General features: G+C 46.4%; 1 protein-coding gene across 1 annotated transcript in view; it reads right to left on the reverse strand.

Annotated features, from left to right (window-relative positions):
- Positions 1 to 26,290, reverse strand: part of ptprq (protein tyrosine phosphatase receptor type Q) — a 304,885-nt gene that overhangs the window by 19,946 nt on the left and 258,649 nt on the right. Inside the window, exons 52-55 of the mRNA XM_072485165.1 lie at positions 13,678 to 13,768; positions 5,898 to 5,974; positions 2,106 to 2,240; positions 969 to 1,094 (exon numbers count right to left, since the gene is read on the reverse strand). Coding sequence (XP_072341266.1) covers positions 969 to 1,094; positions 2,106 to 2,240; positions 5,898 to 5,974; positions 13,678 to 13,768 — 429 coding nt within the window. The remainder of the gene's footprint in view (positions 1 to 968; positions 1,095 to 2,105; positions 2,241 to 5,897; positions 5,975 to 13,677; positions 13,769 to 26,290) is intronic.

Consider the following 26,290-nt stretch of genomic DNA (forward strand, 5'->3'; position numbering starts at 1 on the left):
GGCGAGGGGAAAATTGTCTAGGATTCCCAACAACCAAAGCTGGAAATACGTGTGTGAACACTGGGTAAGGCAGCACCTATAATTCCCAGTGGTCAAATATTGCTGGCATCACAGTTCACCATGCTTAGATCTCTGTCCTGTGAGGTGACCCAACTCTGGTCTTATCAGCTGCGATTTGCAATTAACAGTTATGAATCGTAAATCAGAAATGTAGCATAGCTGCAGCCTAAAATAAAAGCTAGTGACATCGAAACAAACCTGTTGGACTTTAACCTGGTGGTGTAAGACTTCTTACTGTGCTCACCCCAGTCCAACGCCGGCATCTCCACATCATAAAATAAAATGATCATAGATCCATTCAACAAAATTAACTTGATCATTTCATAGAATTTACAGTGCAGAATGAGGTCATTCGACCCATTGAGTCTACACCGGCCTTTGAAAAAGCACCCTACTTAAGTCCACACCTCCACCCTATCCCCGTAACCTCACCTAAACTTTGAACACTAAGGATCAATTTAGTGCAGCCAATCCACCTAACCTGCACATCTTTGGACTATGGGAGGAAACCGGAACACCTGAAGGGAACCCACACAGACACGGGGAGAAAGTGCAAACTCCACACAGTCACCCGGGTCCCTGGAGCTTTGAGGCAGCAGTGCTAACCACTGTGCCACCATGCTGCCCTTGAGGTGCTCCTTAGTTTCTACGGCTTGATGACGCCATCACATTTATGTCTATATGGGTATTATGTACGGAACCTTACAGTGATATGATATGATCAAGTCTTAGTTTTATAGCGAAAAGGTTCAATGCTTCTATTCATTCACAGTTAACCGGAATGGTGCTGTGCTGCCTATTTTGACAAATCAGGTCAAGAGATTTACCACATGATTTTGCTATGTAAAGTTCCTCCAGTATATTTTCATAAATATTGCTGTGAGTTCAGTACAAAGGCAGCTACGTACCTTTTCAATTTTTAGTTCTCTGATAGTCCAATCTGCTTGAATGTCTTCTGCGAGCTTAGTGATCACAATATCCCCAAACACAGTTACTGGCTTATCATCCTCAGGCCAATACTGGTGACATCTTATCTGAATTATAATAAATATTGCAATCACATATTGTTGTGAAATTTTAAATATGTCCAGTTAACAACATTAAATATTGTATTCCGTAACATGCGACCTAGCTGAACAGTTTGTGAAATACCTTGAGATTTTGAACTGCTCAACATCTCTGGTGCACTCTCAGCATAATTCTGGGCCCTGGCCAAAACTGGAAACTCCTGTTTGGCATCCTGAGAGGCAGAGCTTCTACCTCATAAAAGGCTAGGAATGCAAATGGAGATGTGTACGTTCAAGGATTCTCCAAACTCGGAGCTGCTACTTCCCTAGCCTCCTGGGACCCAGCCAAAGCCCCTGTGCCTGGTGAGATGAAGTATACCAAGGAGGGTCCATAAGTTGAGGAAAGGGAGAGGCAGGGAACCCACCTGGCTGGGAACAGTGTCAGAGCAGCTTGGTTTACAAGCACCTATGGTGCACTTGTGGTGGAACAGATGTCTGTCGGCTCCATATAAATGAGACATCCTCCCACTGATTCTGCATTCTATGGCGGGTTAATGCGGAAGTTATTCAGGAGGGCCGGCTTAGCTCATTTGGCTGGACAGCTGGTTCATGATACAGAGCAAGGCCAGCAGTGCGGGTTCAATTCCCGTACTGGCGGAGGCTATTCATGAAGACTCCGTCTTCTCAACCTTGCCCCTGGCCTGAGGTGTGGTGACCCTCAGGTTAGACCACCACCAGTCAGCTCTCCCCTTCAAAGGGGAAAGCAGACTATGGGCATCTGGGACCTTACCTAATGCTGGAGAACACAGGTAAATGCAAAAATTGCATAACTGTGTAAATTCAGTTAAGTGAATAATTTGTGCAATTAATCAGTCAATAATTCTAATTATACTACACTAAATTACAATATTAATTTGGTGAAGAAATCAATATACATTTTCTTGAAACAACTGTCTATGTCAATCTTATAAGTCTGATCTGTTCAGATAAATGGTGTGGTACAGGTCCGCAGTATATCACTATCTAACAGTAACTTACTCTGCCCTTTTCAAAACAGTGTGTCAACATAACTACAGATTGAGTTCTTGTCTCCCAAATCATTCTCCAAAAATCTGCCACAGTTCCTGGCAATGGGCCTTGAGTAGCGATGAACTCATTTGGGCATAAGTAACCCTATTAATATAGCAAATATAAAGATAAATGAAAAATACATTACAATATAATGAATATACATGATAAAGTGCCAGTTATTACACACTTTATACTTCGATGAATGATTTTAGCAGAATGAATTAATGATTTTAATGAATTAACAGACGAGGTCCTTGTGGTGATGTGCATCAATGTAAATGCATGTAGGCTAGCTAGACACTAGAGGGAGCACCGGAGACATCACTCACACACACTCAACCAATAGATCAGTTAGGTAGGACATGACCAATGGACATTCACGATACACACAGAGGTGACACGACCACAAGAGGGCATTACACCAACCCATATATAAAGGACACCACACACATGATCTGCCTCTTTCCAGTGGAGACAGTCAGTGAGTAGAGACACAGGGTTGATTCAATATTACACCCACCACGTGGATTGCGGCAACTGGTTAGACAATCTGGGTAGCTATAGTAGGATTAGCAGTAGTGTCGAACCCGAGTAATAGAAGTGTAAATAGTTTAATAAACGTGTTGAAGTTATCTCCACATCTGAACCTTCCTTTGTCAAGTGCACCACAAGGAAGCTGCTTATGTTACACCGAGAACATAACAAATCAGTCCTCTTCTAGAACGAAGAACCACCCTGCTACTTACTGATGTCTCTCACCACTGAATCAGAGAGCTGTGAAATCAAACCCCAATTCCAGGAACTTGAATATATATTCTAAGGTGACACTCCAGTGGAGCACTGAAGGAGTGCTGCACTGTCAATGGTACTGTCTATCAGATGAGCTCTTAAACTGAGGTCATGTTTGTTCTCCAAGGCAGACATAAAAGATCCGACAGCCCTATTTGAAGAAAACATTCTCCCATTGTCCTCATAACCAGCATGCAAAAGCAGATGATCTAGTCGTTTATCTAATTGCCATTTAGGGGACCTTCCTAAGTGCCTGTTTCCTTATGTGATGTTGAATGATTTAAAATGTGCAGCACAAAAAAGCAGGCCATTTAGAACAACTGGTCCAGAACGATGTTTGTGCTCCACACAGCACCTCATTTGCTGTTGAGGGCTTTGGGGCAACTTGAGGTGAAGAGCAGAATCTTACGGCCTTTTAAGATTTTTTGAGGTCGGGGCCAAAAGTCGGTCCAACCCACTGATTGTTGCTTCGTCGCCCCACCAATGCAGTCTTACTGGAGACGGCCAATTAATAGGCCCAATGGAGGGTCTCCAGTAATATTCTGCTGGCAGCCCCACTGAGAGAGGTGGGTGCTGGTGAGGCAGCCAGGAGGATGCGCAGGCTGCACAAGATGGAGACTCAGAAGAGATATTAAATCACTAAAATTATTTGTGGGGCCCTTATTGTGGAGGGAAAGCCTCTGTGGCTGGACGTCTGTGGCAAAATCAGCTCTGGGGGTTATGGAGAGGGAGGTTGGGGGGGGGGGGGTGGTGAAGGGTGGCTACAGAAGGCCTTGATGGGCTTTGCCTGCAATGTGGGGCCTGTTTGCCACTGGTGAGATCCGTGTGGCATCCACAATCTGGGCCTGTGGCCAGTTAATTGCTGCTGTTAGTCTACACACTGCAGCGAGTGGGTAGCTCCTTCCATTGTGCAGATGTCTCTTGCAAGAATGCCTGGAGGTGGAAACGCCTGGAAGTGGCATCGGCCCATTGGCACGAAAGCTACATTTCAGAATATTCCCCAAGTCCCACCTCCAGCTCTGCCTTTGTGGATTGCAATGATGCTGTATAAATGAAAGCTCTTTCTTCTGTCTTTAATTCCAAGAAAATCAATATATGGGCTTAGTGAACATATTTACAGTTTTGCTATCAATAGTAATTGGAAAATCTTTTCCTTCCTGGTGTAAATCCTTTTGCCATACAATGTTACTTCCTTTCTTGCTATTAGAAGGTAATCTTTGCCATTGTGTTGTAGGCAACTGTAATGAAGTAGAACAGATGCCAAAGACATTCAATGACAGTGCAAAGGTCGAATTAATTGATGAGCACCATTATTCCCCACAGATCACATCGATGGGTGTATTGTGAGGGGAATAATATGTGAAGAAATCAATCCTCATTGGGCGGGATTCTCTGATCCTGAGGCTAAGTGTTGACGCCGTCGCGTTTCCCGATGGCGCCAACACGGCCCCAGGATCAGCAATTCTGGCCCCTACAGGGGGCCAGCAGGGTGCTGGAGCGGATCACGCTGCTCCAGCTGCTGATCCGGCCATCGAACGGGCGCCGGGGGATTCGCACATGCGCAGTTGGTCCGGCACGAACACGCGCATGCGCAGTCCCACCGGCGTGATTTACGCGCATGCGTGGTGTCGCCCTTGTCCGACCCAACATGGCGCAGGAGGAACAGGCGGCGGCGCGGAAGAAAGGCGGCCGGGAGACAGAGAGGCCGGCCCGCCGATTGGTGGGTCCCAATCACGGGCCAGGCCACATCAGAGGCCCCCCCCCCCCACAGGCTACCCCCGGACGCTTCAACACCGAGGTCCTGCCGGCTCAGAGCATGTTAGAACGGCGCCGGCGAGACTCGTTTGTTTTTTTACGGCCGTTCGACCCATCCGGGCCGGAGAATCGCGGCGGGGCTGGGTAGAGTGGCCCCCGACTGGCGCCGCGCTGACCATGCCGGCCCCAAAGGCGGCGATTCTCCTTTCTGTGGAGAACTGCGTCCTGGCGTCGGGGCGGTGTGGCGCGATTCGAGCGGCCCCGCCGGCGATTCTCCGACCCAGCGCAGGGTCGAAGAATTCCGCCCATTATTTTTAGGCAGTAAGAATAATGGGAAAATAATGGTTGTAAGCGGACACAAGATACGAGGAAAACTTAATTGGGGAAAATAGGTGATCCATTAATCAAGCAATACAGATAGCTTAGATCAGGAATTGAAACCCGTGACATTTAAGTCGTGCAGCCATCCACATGCAGATAAAAACACAAATCTTATTCAGGGCTGTGAGGTAGTTTTTCTGATATGGGGAATTCATGTATATATTCCTGAGGTGGAAAGGAAGAACAAGCCAGATTATTTTCAGTAATTCGCACTGCAGTGATACAATTTAACATAATTTAGACCTGAGCAATTAGAAACAACTTTAACCCAATCAAAACCAATTTATTTGACAGAGTTGAAATTGGACTCTTGGTTTTTTATTGAAGTTTAATGGGAAGCACGGTAGCATAGTGGTTAGCACAGTTGCTTCACAACTCCAGGGCCAGGTTCGATTCCCTGCTTGGGTCACTGTCTGTGCGGAGACTGCACGTCCTCCCCGTGTCTGCGTGGGTTTCCTCCGGGTGCTCCAGTTTCCTCCCAAAGTCCAAAGATGTGCAGGTTAGGTGGATTGGTCGTGCTAAATTGCCCTCAGTGACAAAAAGGCTGGGGTGGGGTTACTGTGTTACGGGGATAGGGTGGAGGTGTGGACTTGGGTAGGGTGCTCTTTCCAAGGGCCGGTGCGTACTTGATGGGCCGAATGGCCTCCTTCTGCACTGTCAGTTCTATGATTCTATGAATCCCATGAAAGGATTAAAAAACAACCCTAAACTCCTTTAAACAATGGAACCTGAGTAATGGTAACATATATTTTTTAAATAGTTAGTCGAGTTAATTTTAAATGTACTGATCTTGATTTTTGAGGCTATTGAAGAATGAAATGTCGATGTACTCACGGACACATAGCTGGCATTGACAAAATCCGATCCAGGGACACCAGCCTCAAGCATGAGCTTCACTCGGTTATTATTGTCTACGTAAGCGTAATATCAAATAGTTACATTCATGTTTGTTGTACAGTGTTCTTATTAATCCTTCCTGAATCATGTTTTTAGTGTCGATACATAGAATACACAAATTAATAGCAGCTGTTTCAAGTGGTCTATAATGCAAAATGAAGCTACATTAGCCAAGGAATGTCATGTTTTCTGTCTCACGTCCCAGTTAATTCTTAAAATAATAAAGGCATTTCTTCCGTTATTAACTCAAAAATGAAATAACAATGACTAAGGAGCCTCAGAATTCTCTCTCTCATCTCATAAGATCTTATCCTTGGCTTATAGCTCATGATAAACATTATTCTGATCTTTGATCTACTTCAGCACATTCACAATTACCCCTGAACACCACTGCTTCATGCTTTAAGAAGCACCAGCGCACTAGAAACCAGATTCGATGTTTCTTACTTTTCATTGGGGGGGGGGGAAAGAACTTTAGTAAAGAATGCTAAATTAGTTGAACAGTTGGATTAGATTACAAATCTTAAAAGCTATTAAGTATATTGTTTCATGCACCTGTAGTTTAATGCTTGTGTAAGTGATATTAAAGCCACACTTTATAGTGCTAAACATACCGTGCATCTTGAAAAATCAAAATTGACTGATTTAGAAGTTAACACAAATATTTTTGTTTCCAGATGCTTTGTTAAACCAAATATGTCGTTATTAATTTAAAACATGATTAATGCATTAGTAATAACACAATAACAATATTTTATTAAACTCTAAAGTCTATTTTCAAGTAAAAAATGTTTTAATATTATTTCCTTAACCTTTCATTACATTCTGTTTCCTTACACTAAAACTGTTTGAGTTTGTTTTTCTTCACAATAAAAATACTCACAAAATGTTTCAAACAACACTGCTGATTTTTACCAGCCAGGCCAAGTAGTAAATGGTCTAACTTGCTGCCTCTATAGCCCGGGTGATGGGGTGAATTGTAATTTCCAGCACAAACCTCAGTATCGAAATTACCACATTGCTTTGAACATTTAGTAACTTTGTTTTACCAACTGTATTGTGATCCTGTATATTTGGGACAAATCCACTGTGACACAAAATAATAGGACACAAACTATATCTGGTGATCTCCTGCATAGAGAATTATTGACTGGATTATGCTTTGACGGAAAAGTAATGAACAGAAAGGAGGCAGTTCCAGGAAGGGAAGCAGAAAATCGGGAAGTCAGTCCAAGCATCTTCTGTACACCTCCTAGTGGTCAGTTTCACAGGAGCTTTGACAAAGATTGGAAGCAGGTTTCCCACTAAGGGCGCAATCGAACTGCCACGTTGCGTCTGAAAAGTAACGCGCCGTGGCGCAGGGTGGCTGATCAAAGACGGGAGATCCCCGTTCCCGGGATCTACCTGGCTTGCAACGCCTCGCGAGATCTAACACAATCTTGCAAGACATTGCAATGTTGGCGGGATCGCTTTTAGGTAAATCTGCATTTTAATCTGCATTCACCTGAGGAAGGAGCAGCGCTCCGAAAGCTAGTGACATCGAAACAAACCTGTTGGACTTTAACCTGGTGTTGTAAAACTTCTTACTCTGCATTTTAAAGCAAGACAGCTAGTCTCACTTTAATGTGCAGTTTCCCGAGGTACCCGAGGCGTTGAGAGATGTTGGGTGAGTGCTGTTCAGTACTGGTTTCCACAAACAGGGGCCCGATGGAACATCACTTATGGGGGGTCTCCCAGGGAATTGGAGTCCCTCAGTTACATGCCCTTTTGGGCAGGGTGTTACCCTAGCATTGTTGGTGACACCTGGGCACACTGGCACTGCCAGTCTGGCACCCTGGAAGTGTCACCTGGGTGCCAGCCTGGCTCTTCCAAGGTGCCCAGGTGACACTGCCAGCTGGCATTTATTGCACAATGGTGATTAGTCTGGGGTGCCTTGTGTCGGGGGAGTGGAGGGGGGTTGGGGACAACTTCGCGCACTCTAGAGATTGGGACGCCTGATCGCTGGCTACACTGAGGAGTTCCGGCGAGTGGAGTTCCTCAGTGTACAAAACGGGGCTATGTGCGGCCTCAGCCACGCGTTCCCAACTGAGGCCCCCTATGTAACCTGCATGCCGTTTTATAGCATTGTGTGTCTCGGCGCTGCGAGCACCGGGAAACACGCGGCTAAACACGCTCACTATGGGACTTTGTTCCCGTTTAGTTAAATCCTGCCCTTGACCTCTTAACTGGGGAGTACAGTGTGGGCTATGAATATGAAATAAATCAGAAACAGAAATAATACAGCAGACAAAAGCATAAACTAAGTCATCCAAATCTTATGAGCACTTCCAGATGCGGAAACGTTTGATTTGGAAAACATGTTCAAGTGGAGATGGAACAAAAGTCTTTATGACTTGCTGGGGAAAGATTGGCTGTTGTCCTTAACTCCAGTCCTGGACCGAAATCATCCTGAACAAATGTTACATAATGAATTACTGCAGACGAACGTTCTTGTAAATTTGTGAAAGTTACTCCCATGTTCTCAACATTAAATACTATTTTTCGCAAATATGGAGGCGCAATCTAATGGCCGCATCGTGCTGGGCATGAATCCGCGAGAGCCAGTTATTTCGCAGGAGAGGTCGAAATGGGGAACTGTGCCAAGCGATTGGTTTCCGATTTAACCGGCCCGCTCCCGTTGGCGAGATCCAGATCCCGCTGCGACGTGGTGAGAAACCAATAATCACCATTTAAGGCCAATCTCCGTATCGTTAACGGGACGGACCTTCCTATCTAACAGCCTCTGGTGATCTAACCGTCTCCCCAGTGAGTGGTCGCGTGGGCGCCGATTTCACACAAGCATGGACCAGACGCCATGGCACCGGGTCTCCCCGGCCATTGGAGATCCCTGAGTGGTCAGGGACAGGGCAGGCTGGAAACCTGGCTCTCCATCTGACACCCGGACACAAAGAACAAAGAAGTAAGAGATTACATCATTGGGGAGGGTTTAAACTAATGCGGCAGGGGGATGGGAACCGATGCAGGAAGTCGGAAGGTAGTAAAACAGGGACAGAAATAAAAGGCAGTAAGGGGGAAAGTGTAAGGCAGAGAAGCCAAAGTCAAAAATCAAAAAGGGCGACAGTACAAGGTACAGTGACTGAGGGGAGCTCAGTGAATAGGCCCAGTAATACTAAAAGGAATAAAACGGGAAGTAAAAACATTAATGGTAAGCGACGCGGCAGGTTGTTACATGAAGATATGGGTTCAACGCTAAGGAAAATTAGGAGAAAAGTTAAGAGGAAATATAACTTAGGAGAGGTTACTGATCGAGGTGTTAAGATTCAAAACAGAGGTAAAATAGCCAACATAAGTGTACTTTACCTGAATGCTCGTAGTATTCGGAATAAGGTAAATGAGTTGATGGCGGAAAGCATCGTGAATGACTATGATTTAGTGGCCATTACTGAAACATGGTTAAAGGATGGTCACGACTGGGAGTTAAATATCCGAGGGTATCAAACTATTCGGAAGGACAGAGTGGATGGTAAGGGAGGTGGTGTAGCTCTGTTATTTAAGGATGACATCCGGGCAATAGTAAGGGATGACATCGGTGCTATGGAGGATAAGGTTCAATCCATTTGGGTGGAAATCAGGACTAGTAAGGTGAAAAAGTCACTGATAGGAGTAGTCTATAGGCCACCAAATAGTAACATTATGTTGGGGCAGGCATAAACAAAGAAATAATGGATGCATGTAGAAATGGTACAGCAGTTATCCTGGGGGATTTTAATCTACATGTCGATTGGTGTAACCAGGTCGGTCAAGGCAGCCTTGAGGAGGAGTTTATAGAATGTATCCGCGATAGTTTCCCAGAACAGTATGTAATGGAACCTACAAGGGAACAAGCGGTCCTAGGCCTGGTCCTGTGTAATGAGACAGGATTGATTCATGATCTCATAGTTAGGGATCCTCTCGGAAGGAGCGATCACAATATGGTGGAATTTAAAATACAGATGGAGGGTGAGAAGGTAAAATCAAACACTAGTGTTTTGTGCTTAAACAAAGGAGATTACAATGGGTTGAGAGAAGAACTAGCTAAGGTAGACTGGGAGCAAAGACTTTATGGTGAAACAGTTGAGGAACAGTGGAGAACCTTCCAAGCGATTGTTCACAGTGCTCAGCAAAGGTTTATACCAACAAAAAAGAAGGATGGTAGAAAGAGGGAGAATCAACCATGGATATCTAAGGAAATAAGGGAGAGTATCAAATTGAAGGAAAAAGCATACAAAGTGGCAAAGATTAGTGGGAGACTAGAGGACTGGGAAATCTTTAGGGGGCAACAGAAAGCTACTAAAAAAAGCTATAAAGAAGAGTAAGATAGATTATGAGAGTAAACTTGCTCAGAATATAAAAACAGATCGTAAAAGTTTCCACAAATATATAAAACAAAAAAGAGTCGCTAAGGTAAATATTGGTCCTTTAGAGGATGAGAAGGGAGATTAAATAATGGGAGATGAGGAAATGGCTGAGGAACTGAACAGGTTTTTTGGGTCGGTCTTCACAGTGGAAGACAAAAAATAACATGCCAATGACTGATGGAAATGAGGCTATGACAGGTGAGGACCTTGAGAGGATTGTTATCACTAAGGAGGTAGTGAATGGCAAGTTAATGGGGCTAAAGGTAGAGAAGTCTCCTGGCCCTGATGGAATGCATCCCAGAGTGCTAAAAGAGATGGCTAGGGAAATTGCAAATGCACCAGTGATAATTAACCAAAATTCACTAGACTCTGGGGTGGTCCCGGCGGATTGGAAATTAGCAAACGTGACACCACTGTTTAAAAAAGGAGGCAGGCAGAAAGCGGGTAATTATAGGCCAGTGAGCTTAACTTCGGTAGTAGGGAAGATGCTGGAATCTATCATCAAGGAAGAAATAGCGAGGCATCTGGATGGAAATTGTCCCATTGGGCAGACGCAGCATGGGTTCATAAAGGGCAGGTCGTGCCTAACTAATTTAGTGGAATTTTTTGAGGACATTACCAGTGCGGTAGATAACAGGGAGCCAATGGATGTGGTATATCTGGATTTCCAGAAAGCCTTTGACAAGGTGCCACACAAAAGGTTGCTGCATAAGATAAAGATGCATGGCATTAAGGGGAAAGTAGTAGCATGGATAGAGGATTGGTTAGTTAATAGAAAGCAAAGAGTGGGGATTAATGGGTGTTTTTCTGGTTGGCAATCAGTAGCTAGTGGTGTCCCTCAGGGATCAGTGTTGGGCCCACAATTGTTCACAATTTACATAGATGATTTGGAGTTGGGGACCAAGGGCAATGTGTCCAAGTTTGCAGACGGCACTAAGATGAGTGGTAAAGCAAAAAGTGCAGAGGATACTGGAAGTCTGCAGAGGGATTTGGATAGGTTAAGTGAATGGGCTAGGATCTGGCAGATGGAATACAATGTTGACAAATGTGAGGTTATCCATTTTGGTAGGAATAACAGCAAAAGGGATTATTATTTAAATGATAAAATATTAAAACATGCTGCTGTGCAGAGAGACCTGGGTGTGCTAGTTCATGAGTCGCAAAAAGTTGGTTTACAGGTGCAACAGGTGATTGAGAAGGCGAATGGAATTTTGTCCTTCATTGTTAGAGGGATGGAGTTTAAGACTAGGGAGGTTTTGCTGCAATTGTATAAGGTGTTAGTGAGGTCACACCTGGAGTATTGTGTTCAGTTTTGGTCTCCTTACTTGAGAAAGGACGTACTGGCACTGGAGGGTGTGCAGAGGAGATTCACTAGGTTAATCCCAGAGCTGAAGGGGTTGGATTACGAGGAGGGGTTGAGTAGACTGGGACTGTACTCGTTGGAATTTAGAAGAATGAGGGGGGATCTTATAGAAACATATAAAATGATGAAGGGAATACATAGGATAGATGCGGGCAGGTTGTTTCCACTGGCGGGTGAAAGCAGAACTAGGGGGCATAGCCTCAAAACAAGGGGAAGTGGATTTAGGACTGAGTTTAGGAGGAACGTCTTCACCCAAAGGGTTGTGAATCTATGGAATTCCTTGTCCAGTGAAGCAGTAGAGGCTCCTTCATTAAATGTTTTTAAGATAAAGATAGATAGTTTTTTGAAGAATAAAGGGATTAAGGGTTATGGTGTTCGGGCCGGAAAGTGGAGCTGAGTCCACAAAAGATCAGTCATGATCTCATTGAATGGTGGAGCAGGCTCGAGGGGCCAGAAGGTCTACTCCTGCTCCTAGTTCTTACGTTCTAATAAAGAAAGGTACAGCACAGGCACAAGGTCTTTGGCCCTCCAAGCCTGCGCCGACCATACTGCCCGTCTAATCTAAAACCTTCTGCACTTCTGGGGCCCGTATCCCTCTATTCCCATCCTATTCATGTATTTGTCAAGATGCCCCTTAAACGTCACTATCGCATCTGCTTCCACCACCTCCTCAGGCAGCGGGTTTCAAGCACCCACCACCCTCTGTGTAAAAAACATTCCTCGCACATCTCTTCTAAACTTTGCCCCTCGCACCTTATACTTATGTCCCCTAGGAACTGACTCTTTCATCTGGGAAAAAGTTTCTGACTAACCACTCTCTCCATGGCCTTCATAATTGCCTCCCTGGCATTGCCAAGGTTCCTGGGTGGTGCTGCTAGGCTGGCAGGAGCACTACCAAGTTGCCAGGGTGGCACTGCCAGGGTGGCACTGCCAAGGGTCAGGGCCTGAGGGGGGGGGCATGCCTATGAAAAGAGGGTTGGGGGGAATATGAAGGGTGGGAGGGTGAAAAGCGTGTATGAAGGAGCCTCTGGAAGTTTGAGGGGGTGAAGTGTGCGGGTCCCGGAAGGGAAGGGGGTGAAAATGGGAAAGCCTGAAAAGGGGGCCCTCAGTGACTCCATAGCGGGGTGTCCTCACTTGGGGGGGGGTTGTGAGGTAATGTGGGAGATAACATTGCATGTGGGTGGGGCGGTGTGGGGGACCTGAAAGATCACCTTGAGATCCGGGCACCCTTTCAAAATGGTGGCTCGATCTCTAAGGAGCCACTATGGCTAGCAAGTTCAGCTTCCCAACAATGAATAATTCTAAGTGTGGGCTTGACTGGAGAAACTCCCCAGGGCCCAAAAATGTGACTAAGTGTGGTTAGATAACGGTGGGGAACTCACCTACAGGGTTGGAGGGTGGAAACCCCCAGCCAAACCTGCCACAAAGGTTAGAAAGGTTTCCGTTAGATTTCACCCATAATTAACTGTAGAAGTTTAGAGGTCTGGGGCTGGATCCTCCGATTCTGTGGCTATGTCCGCAGGATCCATCTGGTCCTATGACCAAAATGCCGACGGCACCCCCACACCGATCCTCCGCCCGGTGGGGGACTAGCAGCATTGCAGCGTAAACTGCGGATACACACCCCACGCCGTTGGGGACTCAGCCCATCGGGGTGGAGCATCAGGGGAGGGCCTCAGGTGACTCCTCAAGTACGCCGTTTTTGAGAGGGCGGAGCATTGGAAAAGCGACACCGCCCCCGATTCCTACGTAAAAATGGGTTCTCTCGCCGATCGGCAAATGACCCTATATTATGATCAGACAATGAGAGCTAAATTTAGAAGTATAATATTTTAAATGAACAATCTATTACTGCTTGGGAAATGAAGCAACACGCTTTAATTGAAACATTTTCTGACAAATATTTTGGGTATTGCCTCTACAAAGTCCTCCAATCAAATAATTTAATGGAACTTACATGGTTTTATATTTGCGAAACGATTCTTGGTTCGGTTCCAAGGCAAGTCAGCATCAGATGATGTGAGTTCTTGACCCAGTTTGGGGAGTTCCTGCAACACAATTGTTTCAAACTGTCACTTCTGACAATCAGGCCTGATATAAATATCCACGAACAGCCTCTGAATTTGGTACTACTAAACTTCCTGCGAGGGAGAGATCTATTTTCAAAGCAAGTCAACCTCTCTCTTCTAAGCCGTGTGATTGGTTTACACTGTGCTGGTAAAGAACTATAAACCAAGCAATCTTCATACACGTCGGACAACGGAAAGCACCGGACCTGCGAGGGACACTTTTCTGGGAGCGGAGGAAAAAGAGAGCATGAATCTCGGGGCCCTCATCACCTTCAGACAGCGGAGAGCACCAAACCCGCGAGGGACACTTTGATAAGGGCACAGGGGCTGGATCCTCCGCAGCCCGACGCCGTAACCTTGGCCAGCGCCGGGGCGGAGAATCCAGTTTCATGACTTAATCCGACCTGGCGATTCTCCGGGCCTCGAAAATCGGCGTGACCAGGGAGTATGCCGCACGGCTTGGGGCCCATTGCCAGAGGCCCGCCCAGCAAACCTTCGCTCCCGACTGGCCGAGTTCCAGATGGCGTAGAACTAACCACCTATTGCCTGTTGGGATGCTCGCGTGGCGGCTGCGGACTCGAACCGCGGCCGCCCTGGTCGGGGGTGGGTGGATCGGAGACCAGGGGGGGCCTTATAGGTGGCTGGGGATTAACTGAGCGAGGGGTTGAGGCTCGGGCACGCGGCCGATCGGGGGATTTATTTTTTCTGTCTGGCTCCGAGGTCCAAGTCCGCCATGGTGGACGGCGCGGCCGCTGGAGGTCGCTGCGGTGCGCATGCGCGGCCTCTGAACCGGAGGTGCGCGGGCCCATATCTGCAGCAAAAGCTGCGAGATTCACTCCAGGTCCCTGCTAGCCCCCTGCAGGGCTTGGTATTTGTTTAACTTTTTTCTAGGAATTTCGGGAGTGAAACTCCACCGTTTGTACGACGGCGTGGGGACATAGTCTCATTTTGGGTGAATCCAGCCCTAGATTTATTTACAATACGGAATATACACTGCCAGGTAGCTCCTTACCGGCTTCCTCTCTAGTCGGTGCCCTACTGGCAGACCTCTTATACATTGCTTAATTAAAGTTCCCCTGCCTCTAGCGGGGGAGCTCGTACTCCACGAGGACCACGGGGAAGATAATCATTCTCACCACATAGGTCCCATGCAGGATATTAGAGACACCCGTCTGGGAGCGGAGGTTAAAGAGAGCACAAGGCTCGGGCCGTCGCTCACCTTCAGGCAGCAGAGGGCACCGGACCTGTGGCCACTGTTCAAACAGTGCGCTGAGTTAGAAAATTCCAAGAGTAACATCACAGAAAAGTGGTAAGCTGATTGGTCGGTGAGTACCCGTTATTAAAATAACCATCTTTAAGTAACTGAAACTTGTTGTGATCTTTGTATTGTTCTTCAGGATGGTGAAGGTTGTATGTTGACAAAGAACAGCAAGCAGTGTTTACAAACAAGGCTAATTTATTACACAACACTGAATTAGATTTGAACATTTGCTAAGGAATTAGATCAGTAAAGAATACACTGCACTTCTACAATACCAAACTATGCTATCAGCTAGACTATCTCCCATCCACTCAGTCTGGCTCCCTACCACTCTGAGTCCCTCCTGTCTCTCTCCCAGAAGTCAAGGAGGCATGTGATATTTATATGGTTGCTCTGTAGCACCATCTACTGACTAGAGTAGTGACATTACATTAACCCTTCATGTTCCTTACAATATCCACAGATTGTGACCGAACTTCGAGAACTAAATAAGATCACAGTTAGGGGGCAAAGTTAGGAGGATAAAGGAGTCAAGTTGACAGTGAGAGGGTCGATTGATGGGTTCCACTGTAGATGAAGTCCGTTCATATGAGCGGAGCTCCCCAGTGTACAAAATAGGGCTATGTGTGGCCTCAGTCGTGTTCCCCGCTGAGGCCCCTCATACAACACAAGTCGCTGTGGGATTTTGTTCCCAATCAGTTGAATCATGCCCTAGGTCTCTGTAATGGTTACCATGAAACTACCCAATTGTCATAAACACTCAGCTGATTCAATTGTGTCCTTTAGGGAAGGAAACCTGTAATCCTTATCTCGACTCCAGACCTGCAGCAATGTGGCTGACCCTTAACTTCCCTTTGGAATGGCCGCGCAAATCATCAAACTGATAATAACATGAAAAATAATAACATCGGGTGGACCACCCAGCATCAACTTAGGCACCCGGAACAACAAAGGCAGGTCCTGCAGCACACCCTGCCCAGTCAACTGAAAAGTCTTCCTCACTAACAGCTGTAGACTTGTGTCAAAACTGACTGAGTGAACCCACAGGCAAGTTAAGCATTAGCCTGACATAGTATTCACCGAATCATAGCTTACAGCCAATGTCCCAGACTCCTCCATCGCCGTCTCTCGGTATGTTCTGTCTCAACCGGACAGGACAGCTCCACCAGAGGTGGACACGCCTGCTAAAAAGTGAAAGCAGCATGCGCTTGACTGAGAAAAACTATTCCACAACCAATGAATCAGATCTAATTCTGCAGTCCTATCACATCCAGTCAGGAATGGTCGTGGACAATGAAACAATTAACCAGAGGAGCAGACTCCACAAATATCCTCATCCTCAATGCTGGCAGTGCCCAGCACATCAGTGCAAAACACCGAGGTTGAAACATCTGTGTCGTGTTGGGTGTTCTGCTGCACAAATGATCCAACACGGCTGTAGATGGTACAGCTCTGTTTTATTATCTTAACAACGGTTACAACTAACTGCTGGCTTGGGTACGTGCTTCACCAGCTAACCTGTGGGCCCAGCTCCATCACTATCTTAGTGAGGCACTCAGCACATGGACTATGTCTGAGTGGCACGCTGTGAGCTCTGTGCTCTGAGCTATCTCCTGGTAGAATGAGCAGGAACTGTGGTGTTCCCTGTTTTATAGTGCGTGTGCTCTCACTGGTGATTGGCTGCGATGTTATGTGTGTGCTGGTTGGTCCAACTGCCTGTCCATCAGTGTGTGTGTGATTGCACCATGATATGCTGATGTGGATATCATGACAATCTGCAGCCATTTTCAGCCAGTAGAGCCTCATGCTCCTCCTGAAGTCCCGAGCATCCTCGATGCCAGCCTTCAGCCAATTCGATTAACTGACTGTGACATCAAGAAATTGCTGAAAACACTAGGTATAGCAAATGCTCGCGGTTGTGGTGCTTAAATCTTGTGCTCCAGTATCCAGTACATGCAGCTCCCCGAGCCAAGCTGTTGCAGTGAAACTACAACAGTGGCATCCAGCTGACAGTGTGGAAAATCAATAAAAGCAAATTACTGCGGATGCTGGAATCTGAAACCAATGAGAAAATGCTGGAAAATCGCAGCAGCATGAGTAGGGAGAGAAAAGAGCTAACGTTTCGAGTCCAGATGACCCTTTGTCAAAGCTCATGTGGAAAATTGTCCAGGTGCACAGGAAGTGCAAATCCAATTTGGTCAATTAATGCCCCATCGGTCTACTCTCAGTGTGCACCATCTACAAGGTGCATTGCAGCAACTCACCAAGGCTCCTTCAACAACACCTTCCAAATCCGTGACCTCTACCACCTAGAAGGAAAGGGGAGGAGACTCCGACTTGGAGCTCTTCTTTCACTGTCGCCGGGAAAACATTCTCCTTCCTCCAGCAACGTGGGTTACACCACATGAACTGCAGCAGTTTAAGGAGGTGGCTTACACCTTCTTCTCGAGGGCAGTTAGAATGGGAAACAAATGCTGGCCTAGTCAGAAGCTCACATTTTGAATGAACTAAAAAAATATACAGCGAACATCCTGTGGTGCCCACTGAGTGTGGGATACAAGAAGCGTGCTCCTTTTGGATGTTAATAATTTATTTTCCAGAAGGAAAGTGTAATACACATCAAGGTAGAATAATCAACAATTCCAAATAATTTTGAACAATGTTAATGATTACGTGTGTACACATCCTACATGGCAGAAAGAATCATACAAAACCAATTGACAGTGTAGCCATCTGGGATGGCCACTTCCGGAATGCAATGTGGATGTTTGCAAAGATTGCAGGGAACTAGGGACAATGCTAAGAAAGCAAGCAGGCACAGAGCATGTACGTGTATGGGGACCGCAGCTCCCAGACGAGACTGAAACTGTAGGTCTATTAGCATATTGATGACCCATCTCCGGGAACAAAGGGGAGATACTCAAGTAACCAATCTGGCTTCAGACCTCCAGTTCCCCAAACCGAAAGCACAAACAAAGCCAGTCCAACGGCCACCTAGGACACGCACAGCCATCAGGGCACCCACCCCTTTATTGGTCAAGATCATTACAAGTGATCAAGAGACGGCCCAATTGATTGGGGCCAAGTTGAAGGCCCGCCCAAAAGCGGGCGAAGCCCCCTTCAAGTATAAGAAGGCCCCGAGAGAGAATCTCAAAGGAGAGACCCTTCCACCAGCTACACCAGAAGCAAGTAAGTCCAAGGTCAACGCTCGCTACCAGACATACGACCTTAGCTGTTCCTCTTCACCACGTCGACCTTAGCAGCCTCAGATCCGAACAATGACCATTGTTACTCTGACTGAGTGGGCGTCCGAAGCAAAGTCTAGGCTTTAGCAGTAGCGATCGTTTAGTCTGTAGTATTTGGTACATGAGTAGATATTACTGTGTGTGTAAATAAATAGTATTGACTTTGAACTAACTAACTGGTGTACCGGCTCTTTGATCAGGATTCGGGTTTGAACCTTGTGGCGGTATCGAAAGATACCTGGCGACTCTAAAGCAAACGTAATTAGAATTAAGGAAGGCGACCATATTAACCGCCATATTCATAACCAGAGAAACGGAGGAACATTTACTGGCGACTATGACGGGACTCGACCTAGAAGTGGCCTAGTCACTCCAAGAGAACCCAAATTTGAATTGGAATCCAATTGGAACCAGAAAAACCACAAGTGTAAGAACGATACTGATCAAACCGCCAAGACTCGGAAGTGTGTTAATGCATGCGTACTAACAGGGATATAAGGTAAACCTGAGAGATTTTGTTGCGTAAAACTGTCGGGCGTTTTGTAGGCCGGAAATTAACGTAAGCCGTACTCGTGTTTGCATCACAACTTTATCACCCCCTGTTCCAAATTCGGTAGAGACTACAGAGATAGAGAAAATGGCAATGAAGGCAATGGAATGCCTTATGAACCCCCAAGAATTTGAGGTCGCAGCGACCAGTAGAGTAGGACAGTGTCCCGTATGGGAAGAAGAGATAAGGAAATATCTCAAAGGGAAAGGATGGCCCCTTTGCAGTGAATCCTGCGCCAATGATGAAACAGGTCCCGGAAGTATAGGGCATACTTGGTGGGAGAACCTGACAGAGATCCATAAGAAGAGCTGAGGGAAAACTCGCAAGCCAATGGCAATCGTGTCCTGCTTGGCACAATTGCGAGGCATAGAGGAAGTCGTTAGGACGCTCCGTAGAGAGATTGAGGAGAGAGACAAGAGTAGTGAAGGAGATGTGAGTGGATATAAGAGAGAGAACAAGGAACTGAGAGAGCAGTTAGCGGCGAGGGACAAGGAAGTGGAGGATGGCAAGCGGGCACACCAGTCTTGTCTCGCCCATTTGAGCAGCTTTCAGTCCCAATATGACAAACCCTACCAAGACACGCAACGCGCGGTGTTGGTAAGACAGGAAACCGAACAACAGGTCGAGCAGTTGCAGAAACAGTGCAGCCATCAGAAACCCTGTAGCAGAGGCATGACTGGAATAAATACATAACTGGAACACAATGGATGAGGTTGCTATTTCTGAAGACAGTACAAATGCAGCCCACCCATTCACTCACTCAAGTGCTGCAGGATGTGTTAAAAAGCAGACAGGGGGAGTCGTCACCACAGCATCAGTGGCAGTGCAGGCAGTTGTGGGGTTAGGTCACATGAACACTTCTTTCCCAAGAGGGACAGATTGATAGCCAGCCAACTGACAGGTGATCAGTAACAGAGGCACAGTGTCATGTGAGATTACCTATAAGAAATGGGTTTACAAATGGTTGTGTATATGGGTATCTGTGGTGAGAGTACCTTTAAGAAATGGGTATTTTACTACTGCAGTGATGTCAGAGAGTGGGTGGAGCTGAGCTATCTGTCAGCTTTTTACTTTAGTTTTTGAACAGGCTGCAGGGTGTGTTTTAGTTTCGTTTTCAGTGTTGGAGCTGAAGCCAGGCCAAGCAGGTGTACTGCTGCTCTCTCTGCCATCAAAAGACTATCTCTTGATCATTTGGTGAATTCAGAATGATAAATGTTTTCAGTCGTGACTTTAACCTGATGTGCTTCTGATAAAGGTTTTGTTTTCAAGCCGCATGGATGTTAAAAAGGAAAGCTTAAAGGATTACTTAGTGTTGTAGTTTTTGGGGGTTGTATTTGAATTAATGGTTGCTAAGATGTTCACTGTATGGTTTAAAAAGGTTAACTTGAGTTCATAGAATAAACATTGTTTTGCTTTAAAAAATACTTTTCCATTTCTGCTGTACCACACCTGTAGAGTGGGCTGTGTGCTCCCCATACCACAATCTAGTAAAAGTTGTGGGTCAGGTGAACTCCATGATACACTTTGGGGTTCTCTAAACCCTGGCCCATAACAAATGCTAGAATACAATGGATAAGACTGAAATATAAGAAGAACATAAGAACTAGGAGCAGGAGTAGGCCATCTGGCCCCTCGAGCCTGCTCCGCCATTCAATGAGATCATGGCTGATCTTTTGTGTACTCAGCTCCACTTTCCGGCCCGAACACCGTAACCCTTAATCCCTTTATTCTTCAAAAAGCTATCTTTCTTTATCTTAAAAACATTTAATGAAGGAGCCTCTACTGCTTCAATGGGCAAGGGATTCCACAGATTCACAGTCCTTTGGGTGAAGAACTTCCCCTTAAACTCAGTCTTAAATCTACTTCCCCTTATTTTGAGGCTATGTCCCCTAGTTCTGCTTTCACCCACCAGTGGAAACAACCTGCCCGCATCTATCCTATCTATTCCCTTCATAATTTTATATGTTTCTATAAGATCCACCCCCCCCCCCCCCCCCACGGCATCCTTCTAAATTCCAACGAGTACAGTCCCAGTCTACTCAACCTCTCTTCGTAATCCAACTCCTTCAGCTCTGGGATTAACCTAGTGAATCCCCTCTGCACACCCTCCAGTGCCAATACGTCCTTTCTCAAGTAAGGAAACCAAAACTGAACACAATACTCCAGGTGTGGCCTCACTAACACCTTATACAATTGCAGCATAACCTCCCTAGTCTTAAACTCCATCCCTCTACCAATGAAGGACAAAATTCTATTTGCCTCTTAATCACCTGTTGCACCTGTAAACCAACTTTTTGCGACTCATGAACTAGCACACCCAGGTCTCTCTGCACAGCAGCATGTTTTAATATTTTATCATTTAAATAATAATCCCTTTTGCTGTTATTCCTACCAAAATGGATAACCTCACATTTGTCAACATTGTATTCCATCTGCCAGATCCTAGCCCATTCACTTAACCTATCCAAATCCCTCTGCAGACTTCCAGTATCCTCTGCACTTTTTGCTTTACCACTCATCTTAGTGCCGTCTGCAAACTTGGACACATTGCCCTTGGTCCCCAACTCCAAATCATCTATGTAAATTGTGAACAATTGTGGGCCCAACACTGATCCCTGAGGGACACCACTAGCTACTGATTGCCAACCAGAGAAACACCCATTAATCCCCACTCTTTGCTTTCTATTAACTAACCAATCCTCTATCCATGCTACTACTTTCCCCTTAATGCCATGCATCTTTATCTTATGCAGCAACCATTTGTGTGGCACCTTGTCAAAGGCTTTCTGGAAATCCAGATATACCACATCCATTGGCTCCCTGTTATCTACCGCACTGGTAATGTCCTCAAAAAATTCCACTAAATTAGTTAGGCACGACCTGCCCTTTATGAACCCATGCTGCGTCTGCCCAATGGGACAATTTCCATCCAGATGATAGATTCCAGCATCTTCCCTACTACCGAAGTTAAGCTCACTGGCCTATAATTACCCGTTTTCTGCCTGTCTCCTTTTTTAAACAGTGGTGTCACGTTTGCTAATTTCCAATCCGCCAGGACCACCCCAGAGTCCAGTGAATTTTGGTAAATTATCACTCGTGCATTTGCAATTTCCCTAGCCATCTCTTTTAGCACTCTGGGATGCATTCCTTCAGGGCCAGGAGACTTGTCTACCTTTAGCCCCATTAGCTTGCCCATCACTACCTCCTTAGTGATAACAATCCTGTCAAGGGCCTCACCTGTCATAGCCTCATTTCTATCAGTCACTGGCATGTTGTTTGTGTCTTCCACTGTGAAGACCGACCCAAAAAACCTGTTCAGTTCCTCAGCCATTTCCTCATCTCCCATTATTAAATCTCCCTTCTCATCCCTTACCTCCCATGGGAAGGGAAGAATAACTTAAAAAACTTGCCTTACAGGAGAAGCAGCCTCCAGATTTTCGGCGGGAGAAGTGTCCAGGGGCCTGTCGGGAAGGTAAGAATAATTTTTAAAACTTACCTTTACAGCTGCAGGAAGTCGGACGTGGGGATTTCTGGGAAGATTTGTTAGGACCTGTATATAAGTTGGGCGGTTGCTAAACCCGAGACACTGCACTTGTAGTGTCCCCCACCCTTCCACCTCCTCTAACCTAAGGGGTTGAGTGATTATCAGGTAAGCTCTTCCTTTCTTTTTCTTGTTTTATCTAGAGTGGATGGCAGGGAAGGCAGTACAATGTTCCTCCTGCAGAATGTTTGAGGTGTGGGACGCCGCCAATGTCCCTGCTGATTTCATCTGTGGGAAGTGCACCCATCTCCAGCTCCTCAGAAACCGTGTTAGGGAACTGGAGCTGGAGCTGGATGAACTTCGGATCATTCCCGAGGCAGAGGTGGTCATAGATAGAAGCTTCAGGGATGTAGTTACTCTGAAGAATAAAGATAGATGGGTGACGGTGAGAGGGGCTGGGAGGAAACAATCAGTACAGCGATCCCCTGTGATCGTTCCCCTTAGTAACAAGTATACCGCTTTGCATATTGTTGGGGGGCGGGGGGGACTTACCAGGGGTAAGCCATGGGGTACAGGTCTCTGGCACAGAGTCTGTCCCTGTTGCTCAGAACGGAAGGGGGGAGAGGAGTAGAGCATTAGTCATTGGAGACTCCATAGTTCGGGGGATAGATAGGAGATTCTGTGGGAACGAGAGAGACTCGTGGTTGGTGTGTTGCCTCCCAGGTGCCAGGGTCCGCGATGTCTCGGATCGTGTTTTCGGGATCCTTAAGGGGGAGGGGGAGCAGACCCAAGTCGTGGTCCACATAGGTACCAACGACATAGGTAGGAAAAGGGATAGGGATGTAAGGCAGGAATTCAGGGAACTAGGGTGGAAACTTAGATCTAGGACAAACAGAGTTATTATCTCTGGTAGCTACTCATGCCACGTGCTAGCGAGATGAGGAATAGGGAGAACACAGTTGAACACATGGCTACAGTGATGGTGCAGGAGGGAGGATTTCAGATTCCTGGATAATTGGGGCTCATTCTGGGTAGGTGGGACCTCTACAAACGGGATGGTCTACACCTGGACCAGAGGGGTACCAATATCCTGGGGGGATATTTGCTAATGCTCTTCGGGAGGGTTTAAACTAGATCAGCAGGGGCTTGGGAACCTGAATTGTAGCTCCAGTATACAGGAGATTGAGAGTAGTGAGGTCATGAGTAAAGTTTCAAAGTTGCAGGAGTGTACCGGCAGGCAGGAAGGTGGTTTAAAGTGTGTCTACTTCAATGCCAGGAGCATCCAGAATAAGGTGGGTGAACTTGCGGCATGGGTTGGTACCTGGGACTTCAATGTTGTGGCTATCTCGGAGACATGGATGGAGCAGGGACAAGAATGTTTGTTGCAGGTGCCGGGGTTTAGATATTTCAGTAAGCTCAGGGAAGTTGGTAAAAGAGGGGGAGGGGTGGAATTTTTAGTCAAGGACAGCATTACGGTGGCAGAATGAACGTTTGATGAGAACACGTCTACTGCGGTAGTATGGGCTGAGGTTAGAAACAGGAAAGGAGAGGTCACCCTGTTGGGGGTTTTCTATAGGCCTCCGAAAAGTTCCAGAGATGTAGAGGAAAGGATTGTAAAGATGATTCTGGATAGGAGCGAAAGTAACAGGGTAGTTGTTATGGGGGACTTTAACTTTCCAAATATTGACTCGAGTACTTTAGATGGTTCCGTTTTTGTCCAATGTGTGCAGGAGGGTTTCCTTACGCAATATGTAGATAGGGCAACGAGAGGCGAGGCCATATTGGATTTGATACTGGGTAATGAACCAGGGCAGGTGTTAGATTTGGAGGTAGGTGAGCACTTTGGTGATAGTGACCACAATTCGATTACGTTTACTTTAGTGATGGAAAGGGATAGGTATATACCACAGGGCAAGAGTTATATCTGGGGAAAAGGCAATTATGATGCGATGAGGCAAGACTTAGGATGCATCGGATGGAGAGGAAAACTGCAGGGGATGGGCACAATGGAAATCTGGAGCTTGTTCAAAGGACAGCTACTGCGTGTCCTTGCTAAATATGTACCTGTCAGGCAGGGAGGAAGTGGTTGAGCGAGGGAACCGTGGTTTACGAAAACAGTTGTCAAGAGGAAGAAGGAAGCTTATGTAAAGATGATATGTGAAGGTTCACTTTGGGCGCTCGAGAGTTACAAGTTAGCTAGGAAGGACCTAATGAGAGAGCTAAGAAGAGCCAGGAGGGGACATGAGAAGGCTTTGACAGGTAGGATCAAGGATAACCCTAAAGCTTTCTATAGATATGTCAGGAATAAAAGAATGACTAGGGTAAGAGTAGGGCCAGTCAAGGACAGTAGTGGGAAGTTGTGCGTGGAGTCCGAGGAGATAGGAGAGGTGCTAAATGAATATTTTTTGTCAGTCTTCACACAGGAAAAGGACAATGTTGTCGAGGAGAATACTGAGATACAGGTGACTAGACTAGAAGGGCTTGAGGTTCATAAGGAGGAGGAGTTAGCAATTCTGGAAAGTGGGAAAATAGATAAGTCCCCTGGGCCGGATGGGATTTATCCTAGGATTCTCTGGGAAGCTAGGGAGGAGATTGCTGAGCCTTTGGCTTTGATCTTTAAGTCATCTTTGTCTACAGGAAGAGTGCCAGAAGACTGGAGGATAGCAAATGTTGTCCCCTTGTTCAAGAAGGGGAGTAGAGACAACCCCGGTAAATAAAAACCAGTGAGCCTTACTTCTGTTGTGGGCAAAGTCTTGAAAAGGTTTCTAAGAGATAGGATGTATAATCATCTGGAAAGAAATAATTTGATTAGAGATAGTCAACATGGTTTTGTGAAGGGTAGGTCATGCCTCAAAAACCTTATTGAGTTCTTTGAGAAGGTGACCAAACAGGTGGATGAGGTTAAAGCAGTTGATGTGGTGTATATGGATTTCAGTAAAGCGTTTGATAAGGTTCCCCACAGTAGGCTATTGCAGAAAATAGTATCCTTTTAGTATTACTAGTCCTGTTCATTGAGCTCCCCTCAGCCACTGTACCTTGTACTGTCGCCCTTTTTGATTTTTGACTATGGCTTCTTACACTTTCCCCCTTACTGCCTTTTGTTTCTGTCCCTATTTTACTACCTTCCAACTTCCTGCATCGGTTCCCATCCCCCAGCCACATTAGTTTAAACCCACCCCAACAACTCTAGCAAACACCCTCCCTAGGACATCGGTTCCAGTCCTGCCCAGGTGTAGACCGTCTGGTTTGTACTGGTCCCACCTCCCCCAGAAGCGGTTCCAATGCCTCAGGAATTTGAATCCCTCCCTCTTGCACCATCTCTCGAGCCACGCATTCATCCTATCTATCCTGATATTCCTACTCTGACTAGCTCGTGGCACTGGTGGCAATCCTGAGATTACTACCTTTGAGGTCCTACTTTTTAGTTGAACTCCTAACTCCCTGAATTCAGCTTGTAGGACCTCGTCCTGTTTTTTACCTATATCGTTGGTGCCAATGTGCACCATGACAGCTGGATGTTCACCCTCCCCCCTCCTCCCCCCCCCCAGAATGTCCTGCAGCCGCTCCGAGACATCCTTGACCCTTGCACCAGGGAGGCAACATACCATCCTGGAGTCTCGATTGCGTTTGCAGAACCGCCTGTCTATTCCCCTGACGATTCAGTCCCCTATCACTATAGCCCTGCCATTCTTCTTCCTGCCCAGCTGCACAGCAGAGCCAGCCACGGTGCCATGAACCTGGCAGCTGCTGCCTTCCCCTGGTGAGCCATCTCCCTCAACAGGATCCAAAGCGGTATATCTGTTTTGCAGGGAGATGACCGCAGGGGGCACCTGCACTGCCTTCCTACTCTTGCTCTGTCTTTTGGTCACCCATTTTCTATCACCCTCAGTACCTTTCACCTGCGGTGTGACCAACTCGCTAATCGTGCTATCCACGACGTCCTCAGCATCGCAGATGCTCCAAA

This window comes from Scyliorhinus torazame, chromosome 19 (genome assembly GCF_047496885.1).
Source record: "Scyliorhinus torazame isolate Kashiwa2021f chromosome 19, sScyTor2.1, whole genome shotgun sequence".
NCBI lineage: Eukaryota > Metazoa > Chordata > Chondrichthyes > Carcharhiniformes > Scyliorhinidae > Scyliorhinus > Scyliorhinus torazame.